The 13,748-nt window shown below is 35.2% G+C and overlaps 6 protein-coding genes across 6 annotated transcripts; 3 read left to right on the forward strand and 3 right to left on the reverse strand.

Annotated features, from left to right (window-relative positions):
- Positions 1-722: 722 nt before the first annotated feature.
- On the forward strand, positions 723-902 carry PHYBLDRAFT_104066 (hypothetical protein; the record flags this gene model as incomplete). Its single annotated transcript, XM_018427812.1, has 1 exon — positions 723-902. A coding segment is annotated over one exon (180 nt), but the record flags the coding sequence as incomplete, so codon positions are not given.
- A 1,604-nt stretch (positions 903-2,506) lies between these two features.
- Positions 2,507-3,853, reverse strand: PHYBLDRAFT_185313 (hypothetical protein). Its single transcript, XM_018439058.1, has 3 exons — positions 3,718-3,853; positions 3,477-3,572; positions 2,507-3,345 (listed from the first exon to the last, which is right to left on the reverse strand). Exons 1-3 carry the CDS (start codon positions 3,756-3,758, stop codon positions 2,790-2,792), a joined length of 693 nt encoding a protein of 230 aa, XP_018296743.1. The 5' UTR covers positions 3,759-3,853; the 3' UTR covers positions 2,507-2,789.
- A 658-nt stretch (positions 3,854-4,511) lies between these two features.
- On the forward strand, positions 4,512-5,111 carry PHYBLDRAFT_179658 (hypothetical protein; the record flags this gene model as incomplete). The annotated part of the gene is made up of 3 exons (XM_018438188.1): positions 4,512-4,554; positions 4,656-4,759; positions 4,857-5,111. The coding sequence occupies 3 exons, from the start codon at positions 4,512-4,514 to the stop codon at positions 4,932-4,934; spliced, it is 225 nt and encodes a 74-aa protein (XP_018296744.1). The 3' UTR covers positions 4,935-5,111.
- Positions 5,112-5,557: 446 nt separating this feature from the next.
- PHYBLDRAFT_107877 (hypothetical protein) lies at positions 5,558-7,624 on the forward strand (the record flags this gene model as incomplete). Its single annotated transcript, XM_018428018.1, has 9 exons — positions 5,558-5,701; positions 5,777-5,889; positions 5,977-6,070; positions 6,202-6,313; positions 6,469-6,559; positions 6,700-6,812; positions 6,942-7,072; positions 7,151-7,226; positions 7,329-7,624. Coding segments are annotated over 9 exons (1,170 nt in total), but the record flags the coding sequence as incomplete, so codon positions are not given.
- A 192-nt stretch (positions 7,625-7,816) lies between these two features.
- PHYBLDRAFT_185315 (hypothetical protein) lies at positions 7,817-10,049 on the reverse strand. The gene is made up of 5 exons (XM_018439059.1): positions 9,932-10,049; positions 9,724-9,882; positions 9,509-9,640; positions 8,328-9,426; positions 7,817-8,243 (listed from the first exon to the last, which is right to left on the reverse strand). The coding sequence occupies exons 1-5, from the start codon at positions 9,950-9,952 to the stop codon at positions 8,206-8,208; spliced, it is 1,449 nt and encodes a 482-aa protein (XP_018296746.1). The 5' UTR covers positions 9,953-10,049; the 3' UTR covers positions 7,817-8,205.
- A 1,985-nt stretch (positions 10,050-12,034) lies between these two features.
- PHYBLDRAFT_99020 (hypothetical protein) lies at positions 12,035-13,688 on the reverse strand (the record flags this gene model as incomplete). Its single annotated transcript, XM_018444080.1, has 5 exons — positions 12,035-12,177; positions 12,259-12,380; positions 12,502-12,907; positions 12,986-13,228; positions 13,403-13,688. Coding segments are annotated over 5 exons (1,200 nt in total), but the record flags the coding sequence as incomplete, so codon positions are not given.
- Between the last annotated feature and the right edge of the window lie 60 nt (positions 13,689-13,748).

A 13,748-nucleotide genomic window follows, 5' to 3' on the forward strand; every position in this document is an offset into this window, starting at 1 on the left:
TATTCTCTGATGCTACCACTGCCACCACAAACACATCTGCATCCGCATCCGCATCCGCGTCCGCATCAACATCGTCTCTTACTTCCAATTCAACCCAACCAAAGGGTCTTGCCAAAAGATCACTTTCCAAACGACTGAAGCGGGTGTTTAGTATCGGCAGCTCACGGTCACCGCAGGAGCAAGACAGCGTCTCCCTGCAATCTACAAAAGTAACCCGCAGACGGTCATTTGGGTCTATCTCGGGGTTTTTCCAAAAGAGCCACCAAGATCCAAATGCTTTGGCCAAGGATGATAATGGCAGCAGTAACAACTCGAATAGCAACAGTATCAATTCAAATACTATTATCAATAATAATAAGCATAACAGCAACAACAAAATCGGCAATAGTAGCAGTCCAAAACAAGATATCTATATTGAAAAACCATCATTCGGATCTCAATTATCAGTATCAGTTACCAGCAGTAGTAACAGCAATAGCAACAGTGTTATTAGCAGTAGTAACAGCAGCAGTGCCAGCAACATCACCAACACCACCAACAAAAACAAAAACAGTTACAACAACAACATGACCAGTATCAGTAATAGTACTAGTACCAGTACCAAAAGGACCAGTCGTCTTAGAACCCAAGAGCCTACCAATCATAAAAACAACAAAAAAAAATCCTACAAAGAAGAGACTCCTAAACTCGCGTCAGATCCGAGCACAGACAAAAAACGCTCCCGCCGACTCTTGTTCTGTCCCACCCTTCAACTACACGAGACCTTTGCTGCGTCTGAATATGACCGCCGGTGTGACCCCAACGCCACCTGCCAACGACTCACACCTGCCCTGGCAATGCACATCAAACAAGAACTGAACGAATTCAAATTGACTGAAATGGCTGTTCATATTGAAAGCCGCCAATACACTCATTTCTTCTTGTAATATATATATATATATATATATAGATGTATATATATATATGTATACATACATACATACATACATAAAAATAAATAAAATACCAATCCCCTCTACCTTTTCAACTCTTTATTCCTCTTCTTCTTCTTCTTCTTTTATATACATACATACATACATACACACATACACATACACACATATATTTATATTTATATTTTTAAAATAAAATAAAATATCAATAAAGATCAATTAGTCCATTCATTTAATGGTCATTCTTTAAGCTATTTGAATACACAAACGCACATGTAGACTATATTGTATTTATATTGTATATTTACTATATTTAATATTAGTATTATATGGTCACCCTTGTTTAATATTAGAAAGTACAAGAATTATAAATTTGTGCACTTGTAAGGGGTGAGTCAAGGAGAACCCTTGATTTTACAATACACACGGGAAACAGTAATTTATTCATCCTTTCTCTCTTTATCTCTTTTTATCTCTCTTTTAATAACTGTAATTATTATTATTATGAAACAAAAGATCATATCATTAAATTAATATTTATTTATTTATATATGTATGTATGTATGTTATGCATGGACAAAAGTTGATTTTGGGCGGTTAATTACTATTCTAAATTAAATATACATAAATGTATATTTAAAGAGCTTTTGTTTTCGTAGAATTTCTTGAACAAAGAGACACAAGGGCAGTGTTAAGGGCAAGGGCAGAGGGGTAATATAAAGGGGGGGAAGTGATATATATATATATATATAAAGAGAGAGAGAGAGAGAGAAATTATATGTTTCAATTTTGCAAGTGTTGTCTTTGTGTTGTTTATGATCTACTGGTTCCATTTCTTTGTGATCATTTTTTTTTACACTTACTTATTCCATCCTCGTGTTTCTTGTGGTTTGACAGGTCAAGTACAATATGTGTAGATCATAGGTAATTGGTGTAATGCTCACCAAATGTAATAAAAAACACTTACAGACATTCACATTTACATGTACAGATACACATACATGTACATATGCATATACATATACATATATGTAATTTGTAAACCAAGACTCTGGTAAAGTATAAAATTTATTTATTCCTTCATTTATATACTACTAGCACTTACACACACACACACACACACAAAAGAAATGCATACAGTAATACATTATTTCATCTTCTTCCTCGTCTTCCTCTTCTTTATTTATTTATTTTTCCCTTTCATATATACAATATCGAACCATTACTGGAAAGAAGGGGAAGGGATGAAAGGGGTGAAGGAGGGGGATAACGAGGGGGTGGGTTAGGATTTATACTTTTTATTTTTGAAAAAAAAGGGAGTCTAGATCACCTTTATTTCAATATATTAAAAAGGAGATCCTTAAACACTATATATACAATTTTTTTATTCATTAATACATATATTTCATAGTATATTCGAATACTTTATGATATATATATATAAAGAATACTTCTTTACCGATATACAATTTATATAAAAAATATGTAAAATTCACTTTGTATTATGTTTAAAGAAATGCAATATATATATTTGCCCAAATGGCTTCTCCTTTTACGGGAGTTTTTTTGTTTGTTTGAAAGATGAAAAATAATAATAATTGGAAAAAATAAAATAACAACAGCAACAGATATAGAATATGAACATTTTCTCTCTCAATCTCACTAACCCACTAACACTCTAATGATAATAATAACAATAATGATAACAGTAACAATAATAATAACCACTACTAGTACTAGTACTACTACATCATCAAAAACAACAGAAATAGTAGTTGTTGTAGTTATTGTTGTTAAGGTGGTAACCGTAATCGTAGTCGTAGTCGCAGTAGTAATAGCAGTACTATTATTCTTTCTTTATCGCTTGATAGGCTTCTTGGAGAGCTTCTTGGGAACAGCATTCTTGCTCTTTTGCTTGAATTCCTTGACAGGAATCGAAGACTTGCTCATCAAACCCTGACCACTGACCAAGGGAGCCACGGCAGCCTCCTCCTGGTTACGCTTCTGTCTCTTGGCATTCTTGTCTGTCCGGGCCTTCTTCTCCTCTCTCTTCTTCTCGTACTGATCTGCCATGGGATCAGTGTTGTCGGGTACCTCCATCAACCAATCCTCATTGCCGTCCTTGGCCCCACCAGAGTAGCCATAACGAGCCTTGTATTCCTGACGATCATCATCCCACACCATACGCTCACGCTTGGTGTTCTGGATACCCTTGATCTTGGCAAACTTCTCCCAGCGAGTCATGGCCTTCTCCTTGGGCAATGCCTTCTCACGAGGAAGAGGAGTGGTGCGAGCAGGAAGTTCGGCAACAATACCCATGTCGGTTGACTTGACAGGCAATTTGAAGATCTCGTTGATGAGCAACTGAGTGTTGTCACGGATCAACTCTGTCAAGTATTTGTTCTTCTCACTACTACTCGACATTAAAGTTTTTTTTAAAAAAAAATTAGTAAATGAATACATTTATTTGATCAATCGTAAATTACTCCAATTGATATATTGATGATTGTAATATACTTGGATAATGTCATGATGGTTACTTACGTGAGGCGGTTCTCATCAATGGGATTGCTGTCGAAACCAGCAAGTAAGTTCAGATCGAATTCGAGAGGAACAAGCTTGTCAACTGTGATTGGCTTGCTATTAATGAATTAGTTGGAATGTAAGTATAAAATATTAAGTTATTATTATTATTATTATTATTATTATTATTATTATTATTATTTTATTAATATATAAAATAAAAAGGAAAGGAAGGAATCCAAGATCAAAACGATTTATTTACAATTGAGCTTGGTGAGCTGCTAAGACTTCGGTGACATCCATTGCGATTTATGTATGTGTGTGTTTTTGGAGTAAAGGGAAAGAAGGAGAATGAAGAGGGCTCGAGAAAGGTAATATACAGAGATATAAGTCCGTGTATGAATGTATGTATATATATATTATATATGTATAAATTTGCTCTGTCTGAAATATGAAAAAAGTGAAAAAAGTTAAAGGAACAGGCACATTTGTGGCTTTTTACCATATGTGTGACGGCGTTTGCTTTCTACTGATAAAGTAAATTGAAAAGATTCATGCATTTAACTCACTCATGGCGGCGCGGATATCGGGTGTAGTAAAAGTAAAGATAGAGTAGGACTGATCAAGCCGTCTAATTAATCTTTTCTTCTTCTTCTTCTTCTTCTATAGTAAATATACAAGACATAGCCATTGTTTCTAATACGTTTGAATGCTTGGTTTAGTGCTCGAATTGTCTGAAAAGACACTCGAATTCCTATAATACTAAGTTTTTTAAACTAAAATCAAAATTAACTAGACTTTATTCGTATAAAGAAGTTATATTTGTACATATATTTCTTTTCTCCAGGGGAAAAAGTTTTTATCTTGAAGCCATGTAATGCTTAATAAAGGAACAATAAGGAAAAGAAAAAAAATCAAGATATAAAATGAGTTTGAAAAAATAATATATATATTATGATTTGTTTGATACTTCACCATATCTCTTTCTCTTTCTCTCTATCTTAAAGAACGTACACCCACCCACACACTCACACATATATTTTATAAACTTCAATAATGGAGCAAGCTAAATCAAGTGACGTAAAAGAAACCTTGTCCAGTGAGTTGTATATATATTATATATATAAAATCCTAATATTATTTTATGCAACTTTTACATAAAGATTGATCCTTATTTAATGACTTTATAAAAATTATTAGTTCTTACGGAAATGGCCAGTTTGTTGAATGCTAATCTTGATTGCGACACATTAGCTTTTTGCATTTCAATGTGTGAAAAGGGAGTTAATCCAGAAGCATTGGCAGTGAGTTGATTATTATATTACATCTTGCAGTATAAAAAAGAAAGAAAGAAAGAAAGAGTCAATTTATTGATTTACTTCTTTGTTTCTGTGTGAATAGGCTGTTATCAAGGATTTGCGAAAAGAAGAACAATTACGTGGAGCATCTAGCAACGACACATCAATGCTTAGTTCATAAAGAAAACTAAACACAGAAACTATCTCACTCTTTCTCTGCTTGTTTGTTTGTCTATTTGCACATACACACATACATACACACATATACGTACACAGCAAAAATAGTGAGTGAGTTAGTATTGTAAAGGTAGAGAAAGTTACTTTTTATATATGGATATTACTTTCCTTTTGTTATTTTAAAAAGAGATTTATAAATATGTTTATAGAATAGTACTTGCATTACATGATCAGCTACATGCGCATGTATACTTATAATCTTGCAATTAACTAGATGAAAGCACATGTACAATGACTGCGATTGAGTGAGATTTCAAACGCTGTCATTATATATAAAACAAAAGAAATGAAAAAAAAGTCCTATAAAATTCTAATACTTTTCCTTTTGACTTTTTGTACACCTTTTCTTTCCTTTTCTTTCTTTCTTTATTTCTTTATTTTTCTTGTCTTGTCTTTTGTTTTGTTAATGAAGCGTAGTTCATCAGATTCATTGGAATCAACAACTAAACAAAAAGGCAAATAATGATAGTAACAATGAGGCGATTGTTATGGTTTGGGAGGGGTAGGGGTGTTGAATGTCAAGGCTCAAAATAAAACTAACGAGGGATCTCGTAATTAGAACCTAAACGCGTTCATCCGTTTTTTACAGAAAAACCAAAAAATAATTCTATGAAACGATCGATTCGTTGGATATCCACAGTAGACTCGGTCTTGTTTGGTAAAAGTTCGGGTAACGAACAAGGCCGCAGTAAGATAGCTGCTTTTGATTTGGTACACATACATACAACAAAATTAAAGCCAATTGACATATTCATGATTTAATCTTGTGTGCATGTGTTAATAAAGGACGGCACCTTGATAACTACAAAGAGTGGACGTGTTCATGCAAAAGATGAAAATGATTGGCAGTGGTGGCATACATCTGTACAAAGTAAAATTGAAAATTTGCACCAACAAGGGTAAATATTTGATAGAAAAAAGATTATCAAAATACAAATAAAAATACGAGTACAAATAAAAGTCTATTGGAAAAATCGTAATTTCAGGTACAAGATTGTCGTATTTTCAAACCAGAATGGCCTCAATACAGAAACTCGTATAAATGGTTTCAAATCCAAAGCAGCAGCAATTCTGTCTCAAGTAAGAAAATAACCCTCCTTCCCCTCCCAATCTTTCCAATTATTCTTTAAAATTGTGTGTGTGTTTGTTTGTTTCAAGGGCTTAGTATGATTAATGGAAATTCTTTTGTATATAAATACTCTCTTTTATAGATATCTATTCCTGTTTGTATATTTGCTGCGCTGCATAAGGATATTTATCGTAAACCAAGTACTGGAATGTGGGATTTATTGGAAAAGGAAGCAAATGACGGTGTCATAATTGGTAATGCCACCAATACATTAATACATATACCTATACATATTGAGATGCAAGCAACATGTTATTTTTAATGGTACTAATGGTATTTCTGAGAGGGGGAAGGGCACCCTAGGGTGGTTTCTTTTTTGTTGTTATTGTTGCTTTTGTTGTAAGTATAGATAAATCAAATAGTCTATTTGTTGGTGACGCTGCTGGAAGACAGGATGGCTGGAAACCTAAACTCAAAAAGGATCATTCTTGTGTAGACCGGTAAGAAGTCAATAAAATTAATAACATGTATATAAATGAATGAACGAGGAATAGAGTAGGAGTGAATAGAGCAGAAAGGGAGATGGAGGAGGGGAGAGGGAAAGAGGGATTTGTCGATTGATCTTAAATGTCAACAATAGAAAATTCGCTGCTAATATTGGGATCGAATTCAAAACACCCGAGGAATTCTTCCTGAATGAACCAAAAGCACCCTTTACTTGGGGACCCTTTGATCCTCACATCATTGATAAAGGTAAAGAAAGAAAAAAAGACCCGCGATTTATCTATATGCTGTTTACACACACATAAATATGTGGGAGGGTGTCCCTGTGCCTGTATAGTATTATCTACAATGAAAATGTAAAAATTAATACTTATGTAGATTCTACTCTAAATATACCTGAACTTGGGCCCAAACCACATGTGGTTGTTTTTGTTGGATGTCCCGCAAGTGGTAAATCCAGATTTGCAAAAAAGTATCTTGTTCCAAAGGGGTACATCTACGTCAATCAAGTAATACTATTTTTTTGTTAGCTATTATGTATTTACATCGTACTCATCTACCCATTTCTGAATTAATTTCATTTTCAGGATACTCTCAAGACACGAAACAAGTGTGTTGCGGTTGCCAAAGAAGCCATTGAAGAAGGAAAATCTGTTGTTATTGGTAAGAGTAGATATAGAGGTGTATCTATAAAAAGAAAATAAAAAGCAAGATTTAACTCGAATATTCTATACATACACACGCGCGTGATTTTTCTTCAAATAGATAATACGAATCCAGAGGCTTCAACTAGAGCTCTTTATATTCGCCTAGCAAAGAATGCTGGTGTGTCTGTACATTGCTTATATTTTACTGCAGACGAACACCTTTCTCGACACAACAATTACTACCGTGCCTTGAACCCTCCTCATGACAGGGAGGTACTGGGTGACATTGTATTCAGGACTTATAAGGCTAAGTTGCAGGAACCCAAGGAATCCGAGGGATTTGATACCATCCACAAGATACCTTTTATTTTTGAGGGACCAGATCTTGAGGGATGGCAAAAGTGGTGGATTTAAATAAACAAATTCTCTACTTTTCTTTTTTACTTTTTATTTTTGGATATTTAATTTGCATAATTAGACAGTTTAAGCGCCAATTTTCTTCTTTCATTTCCAAGGAGTAAATATATAGTTTATTTAGCAGTGTTTTAACATGAATAATTCATTGAATCCATGATTCTCCAACCTATATAGACATGCCAGGGTTTTATTGTTATCATTATTAATTTTTTTAATTTTTATTATAAGTACTATCATTTTTTGTTTTATACAAACACGTGTTTTTCAATTGATCAAAGAAGACAAGCTAAATATACATGCATTAACATATGCATATAAAGAGGGTACCAGTAAAGCAGGCAATTCAAGTCCAATTGATTGCTTTCAAACAGTATTCAAAGAAGAGGAAGAAGAATGATAAGAAGAGGTGCAAGGTGCAAGTTGGATGTGTGAATGTGTGGGCGGGTGGGTGTGTAGTATGTTTTCGATTTTAGCACAATCTATGTATATTCTTGTAAGATGCAAGCCAACTTTCTTTCCTTTCTCTTTTTTTTTCTCTATGATTAGAAACAAGTCCAAATCATAAAGAATAAAGAGGTTTAGTTCTCTTCACGCAAAGGCCTATTGTTTTCCCATTCTAAAGCAGAAAAAGGACAGAAAATAAATATTATTATCATTTTAAAACCAAATGAAATTAAATGAAATGAAACACCCTGCTTACTTGTCCTGTGTCCTTGGTCTCCATTGTCATCATGGGCTCGACCATAATCTCCTCTTCCAAAGTATCCTCTTCCTCTGTTGTGAACACCACGGGAGGGGCGCCCACGACCACGGCCACGGCCACGGCCACGGCCTCTATTCTGCGCATTATCCTCACCACCATTAAACTGATGAGGTCCAGATTTTGTTTGCCAACCTCCTTCTTCCCAACCCGTTTGTTTCTTTTCGTTCGCAGAAGATACATCTTTACCAGGATCTTGAGAAGGTTCGGGTGTGTCAGCAGTGGTCCCAGAGACTGGAGTAATTAAAGGACTGCTATTAGCAGGTGGAGTGGATCCTTCATTATTCGCTGTAGCGTCTGGAGTTGCTGGGGTAGCTGTGTCTGTGTTTGTTGTTGTAGATTTGTCATCTCCTTGTATTTCTGACTGAGCACCACCACCACCACCACCACTTAGTTGGGTGTGAACTGAACCTTTCACATCACTGGCATCATCGTCGTTATCATCGTCATGATCCCTACCGGTATCAAATGAAGGACCGGGAGACTGAGGGGGGAATTGAGGTTGAGGGGATGTAGTGAAAGAAGAAGGGTCGATCATGCCGGTATAAGGCATAATGAGCCAAACAGGTGGTGACTGTAGATTGGGCGCAAGTGCAGTCGATGGATGAAAAGGACCCCCACCCATACTCAAGCACGTCCCCATCAAATGATCAAGTGAATATCGAATATCGCGGTAAGTTGTATTAAATCCAGGGCCAACAGCAATATCTGATTTTTGACGAAGGTGCCGGACTACTTCCATAACATGAGCCTGTTTCTGTGCACGGACCGCTTCTGAAGGATCCTTGGCTGCATAGAGTGCACCACCCACCAATGTATCACACACATAAACCACTGCACTAGCCTCTAATTTTGGATATGTTGTTGCTAATACAGAAAACAATCCTTGCTGGGCCAACCTAACCAGATAGAAGAATTGAAGTAGCGTCAGAGTCTGTTCGTCTTCGTCTTCCTCGTCTTCCTCTGGCGATTTGTTTGTTTCCGGTGGAGGAGTGTTGGTTTTGTATTGAGATGTTTTTGGAGCCACATCAGACACACACTAGTCAAAATATGGATCAGTTTCCAATCCAATCCAACCAAAGAGAACATAATATATATATTTAAAAAAATTGTTTCTTTACCAGTTGATCATACATCTTCTCAAGCTCATCAATCACAGCCATAGCTACTGCACGCTTCTGGTCTTGTGATTGTCTGTAAGCTTCAAGATCAGTCACATCGCCAGGTACAGCATTATCCAGATACGAGTCTCCCTAAAAGAATTTACACATATATAAGTTAAATTGAATTAAATTAAATTAAATTAAATAAAAAATGAAAAAAAATGAAAACTTACCAACTCCTTCTTCATCTGTTCAACGCGTTGAAGAATGGGATCGAGATGAGAACCCTTCTTTTTAGTTTTATTGCGATTCGCCTTCTTGGCCTTCCGCTTAAACTTTTGAATTTCGTCGGCTGTTTCTCCTTGCTCCATTGTAGATTTTGGTTGATCGATCTGCAAGAAATGTTGGTTTTGATCGAGAATTTAGATCATGTATGCTTACAATGCTGTGGTCAGAAGCCATGTTAATAATACTAGAGTTGACGGCCGCGTTTGATAAATACAGTTGGGCTTTATAATACGTATTAATATATAGAAGTAGATATAAGTAAAGCGAGAAGAATAGTGAGGGAAAGAAAAAAGAAGAAGAAAAAGAAGAAGAAAAAATCAAATAAAATAGTGCAGATTTAATATATATATATATATATATAGCTGTGTGTGTGTGTGTATGATTGTAGTGTATATAAATTCTATATAATTAAATGTAATTTGTGTGCGTACGTGTGTACAATTTGAAAGGTGGGACAGAGCACCAAAGATGAGAGAATTAGAGTATTTCTTTTTTTTTTCTATAGTAGAGTTTCAGGAATTTGCTTTTTTCTTTCTATTCTCTATTATCCTCTTACAGTCTTTTACATAAGCATTCTACCTTTAGAACGGGTGTCGATATGTTGGATTCAGTCTTGGCAGTCTTCAACTGTGGTTTTACGTCATACTTAGGGCCAGACGATTTGTAAGTGGATCATCAAATTCAAGTTTTTTTTTTCTTAATGTTTGATAAAAATTATTCAATATAATTCAATAAATAAAAATAAAGAAAGGCTTGAGAATAATCTCAAGAAGAAGGTTAGAGTAATGAATTCTACGATTATGTTCTGGTTAACAATATAAATAAGTTCTTCATTGTCGAATGATAGATATATACATGAATTTATCACATCTTAAATTAAGACTCCTCAGAAGACCTCTTGTGATAAAATACTGCTGAGATTGGCTATAGTGACAATACCCATTTGTGTCTAATGCACTCTGTGAAGAGACACAGCTCACATCTTTATTGTTATTGTTATTATACAAGGTTTATGAGATAAAGAATATCTCCTTCAGGCCCAAACAAACTAATCAGAATCTCTTTGTGCTCTTTATTTATTTATTCTTAATTTACTTGCAAGGGGTTCCCCTCACACCCATTAATTGTATAAAAGGACAGCTTCCAAATCCTAAATTATAGTTATATTTGGTTAGGCATTGGGTGACCATCTATATACACCACAATCATAAGCAAAAGCAAAAGTAAAAGCAAAACACAAAACACAAAACACAAAACTTAATACAGGCGCCTCTATTTATTGGGGCACGCGAATTAAAACGCGTAATCCGCTCAGGTTCAAATCTTTACTTTTGTTTTAAAATAAGTGAATAATATATAGAGAGAGAAAAGAAACAAAAGAACACACAACATCAACTAGAGATCGTTAGCTAGTACCAAACTTATTGTACATTTAATTTCATGAGCCACATCTCCCGTTTCTCATGCAAGAGTTACCCACAGCACACAAGAATTCGTGTAACTACTTCTAGAAAGCATATTTAAGCACCGGCCTGTTTATCCCTGCAGGGAAAACAATCGAAATTTCTTTATGCTACCCGGGTTGGACCTGCACACGGTCCGGATTTTTCTCGCTCACTTACTCACTTATGAATATGTTTGAAATATCTATTACTGGCTTTAAAAATATCCTTACATATTTCAGCTTTGGGATCTTCCAGTACTTTGTAGCAAAAATAGAGAGAAAATAGAGAGGGTATGTACATGCGTTAACTCGATGCAAAATTACTACAAACCTACACCTTTTCTACTATATTGAACTTGGCTGTAATACATCAAGCTAAATAATCTGGGTTAAACGCGGACTACAAGCGGGGTATATGGAAATGTGAGTCCGCGGAGTGGTCTAATGAACCGGGTTTGGCACAGGCTTTAATTTTTTGTTGAACTTGGTTCTTATCACGATTCATTAGCATAGAAGTGCTCAATACGATTTTACGTATAATAGTAAAATCCAAAAACAATATCATTAAACAAAGCTTATTTTAACAACGTAACAAGCCCAAATCCTATCCAATACTCTTTTTTTGGAAGGTGCTCGTATATAGGAATTTTATACTATTATATAAAGCGTTTTGATAGCTAATTTTGTAAGTATTTCCTTCGATCTAGTTTTAGTTGAATCTTATCACGTAATGCTAAGGAACATTGTAAATAACCACAAAGATTAGTATTTTTATTTAAGAATAAAGAACACAAAGAAAACTATTCATTTTTCTTGGGAAATACTTGTCTAACATTAAGGTTGATACGCGAGGTTTGCATATAAGTCCCAAAGGGTTCCCAGTCCGGAGTATCAGTAAAGGCAGTTTGAGGCGATAAATAAGCAGGCAGTGTGTCTTCTATAATCTTTGGGACACCTACAAATTGAATTTATTTAGCATATTTGAAACCTTTATATATACATATACACATTTATTTTTATTTCATTTAAGTCTTACCATGAAAGTATTGTCTACAATGTTTAGTCATGACAACAATGTCCCCACTTCGCAAGTAGATAGAAACTGGAACAGTGTCTTGAGTAGGTCCACCAAGCAGGTAAATACAGGTATGTCCCAAACTAAAAATAAAATAAAATAAAATAAAATAAAATAAAATATAAAAGTAAATAAAACAAAATGAAAAACTTATTGTTCTAGTAAACACGGCGCTAATTATTTGAGTACGTATAGGATTATTACCTCAAAGACACCAACGGGGCATCCATATTCAGCTCACTTCGGTCTACATGTCCCATAAGAGTATCTTTGTATTGATAGTAGTTTACTACACCAGCCTCTGCTTTAAAATCGGCTCCAAGATACTCATTTTTCCAGGAGCGTGATTTATCCCCTTCATAACCAACTCTTTCAACAGCATGAGCGACTGCTTGCGTCAAGTCTCTCACATCTTCTGGGACAGGAAATCTACGGTCAAGATGATATGTCTTTGTAGGCCAGTGATAGTGACATCCAATAGTTGTCCAACGCATCTTTCTAAAGAGCTCGCGTGGAGACAAAAGAGGAACTGAAGGTGCTGGTGGCGGATCAGGCTTGGGTTGCCATTGAACTGGCTCAAATTCCCTCGAACATGCAGTTGGTGTCGGTACTGTTTCTTTTTCAAAAGTATTATTAAAATTGCTTATGCTATTGCTCTTGTTGTTGCTGTTTTCATCTTCTGAATCACTACTGTCATATCTTTGTTCTGATCCGGTGAATCCGGCCTTTTTTGCCACGAAATAATCGGCATCACCTTCCTTTAGATCCTGGAGGTGTTCTCGCTCATAGAGATTCCAGAATCCATTGGGTGGAGTAACATAATGTGTATCAAGATTGGAAGTACTTGGCGACAGAGTGTACTCTGACAAACATTGTTTAACAAGGTGGCGTTGGGCACGAGGAGTAAATGGATTTGGAATAAATATAAAACCTACAAACAACACAGACACGCACACATAATAATATTATTATTATTATTATTATTATTATAGGTTTTAATAGATTTTTTTATTGTTTAGCTTTTTTTATTTATTTCCTAAACATCTATACTACACAAATGCATATCTTTCTCTCTCTCTTGTGCTTTTTATTATTTTTGCCTTACCCGGAGAGCTCTTTAGCCCATATGCTTTATGTGCTCTATTCTCCCATTCTGTATCATGTTCACCAAACAATGATGAGAGTGATCGAAGGTCATTTGTAATATGTAATTCAACAATCTCATCATTGATTCTTTTAAGATTGTTGTCAAGATTGTTAAAGTCGACTACATGACTGAGATCAGGTGGAGGAACTCGAGATTTGAAGTTGCGTTCAACATAACGAAATGGGGTCTGGTTCACATAAGTATCCGCTTTTTCTTTCCTTTCTGCGTATTGGCGTTTTTGTCTTTCGAGTATTTTTTGCTGTCTTTTTGAGATGGGGTATGAAGATGTTGGAGTGCTCTCAGT

This window comes from Phycomyces blakesleeanus (assembly GCF_001638985.1).
Source record: "Phycomyces blakesleeanus NRRL 1555(-) unplaced genomic scaffold PHYBLscaffold_3, whole genome shotgun sequence".
NCBI classification, from domain to species: Eukaryota; Fungi; Mucoromycota; class Mucoromycetes; order Mucorales; family Phycomycetaceae; genus Phycomyces; species Phycomyces blakesleeanus.

Excerpts from the sequence above, each read along its gene's own strand:
- PHYBLDRAFT_185313 (XM_018439058.1), bottom strand. The coding sequence starts at position 3,758 with ATGGATGTCACCGAAGTCTTAGCAGCTCACCAAGCTCAATT. Across the intron at positions 3,573-3,717 it reads GCAGCTCACCAAGCTCAATT|CAAGCCAATCACAGTTGACA; the intron begins GTAAATAAATCG and ends ATTCATTAATAG. Across the intron at positions 3,346-3,476 it reads ATTGATGAGAACCGCCTCAC|TAGTGAGAAGAACAAATACT; the intron begins GTAAGTAACCAT and ends AATGTCGAGTAG.
- PHYBLDRAFT_185315 (XM_018439059.1), bottom strand. The coding sequence starts at position 9,952 with ATGGCTTCTGACCACAGCATT. Across the intron at positions 9,641-9,723 it reads AACAGATGAAGAAGGAGTTG|GGAGACTCGTATCTGGATAA; the intron begins GTAAGTTTTCAT and ends AAATTCTTTTAG. Across the intron at positions 9,427-9,508 it reads AGAAGATGTATGATCAACTG|TGTGTGTCTGATGTGGCTCC; the intron begins GTAAAGAAACAA and ends TATTTTGACTAG.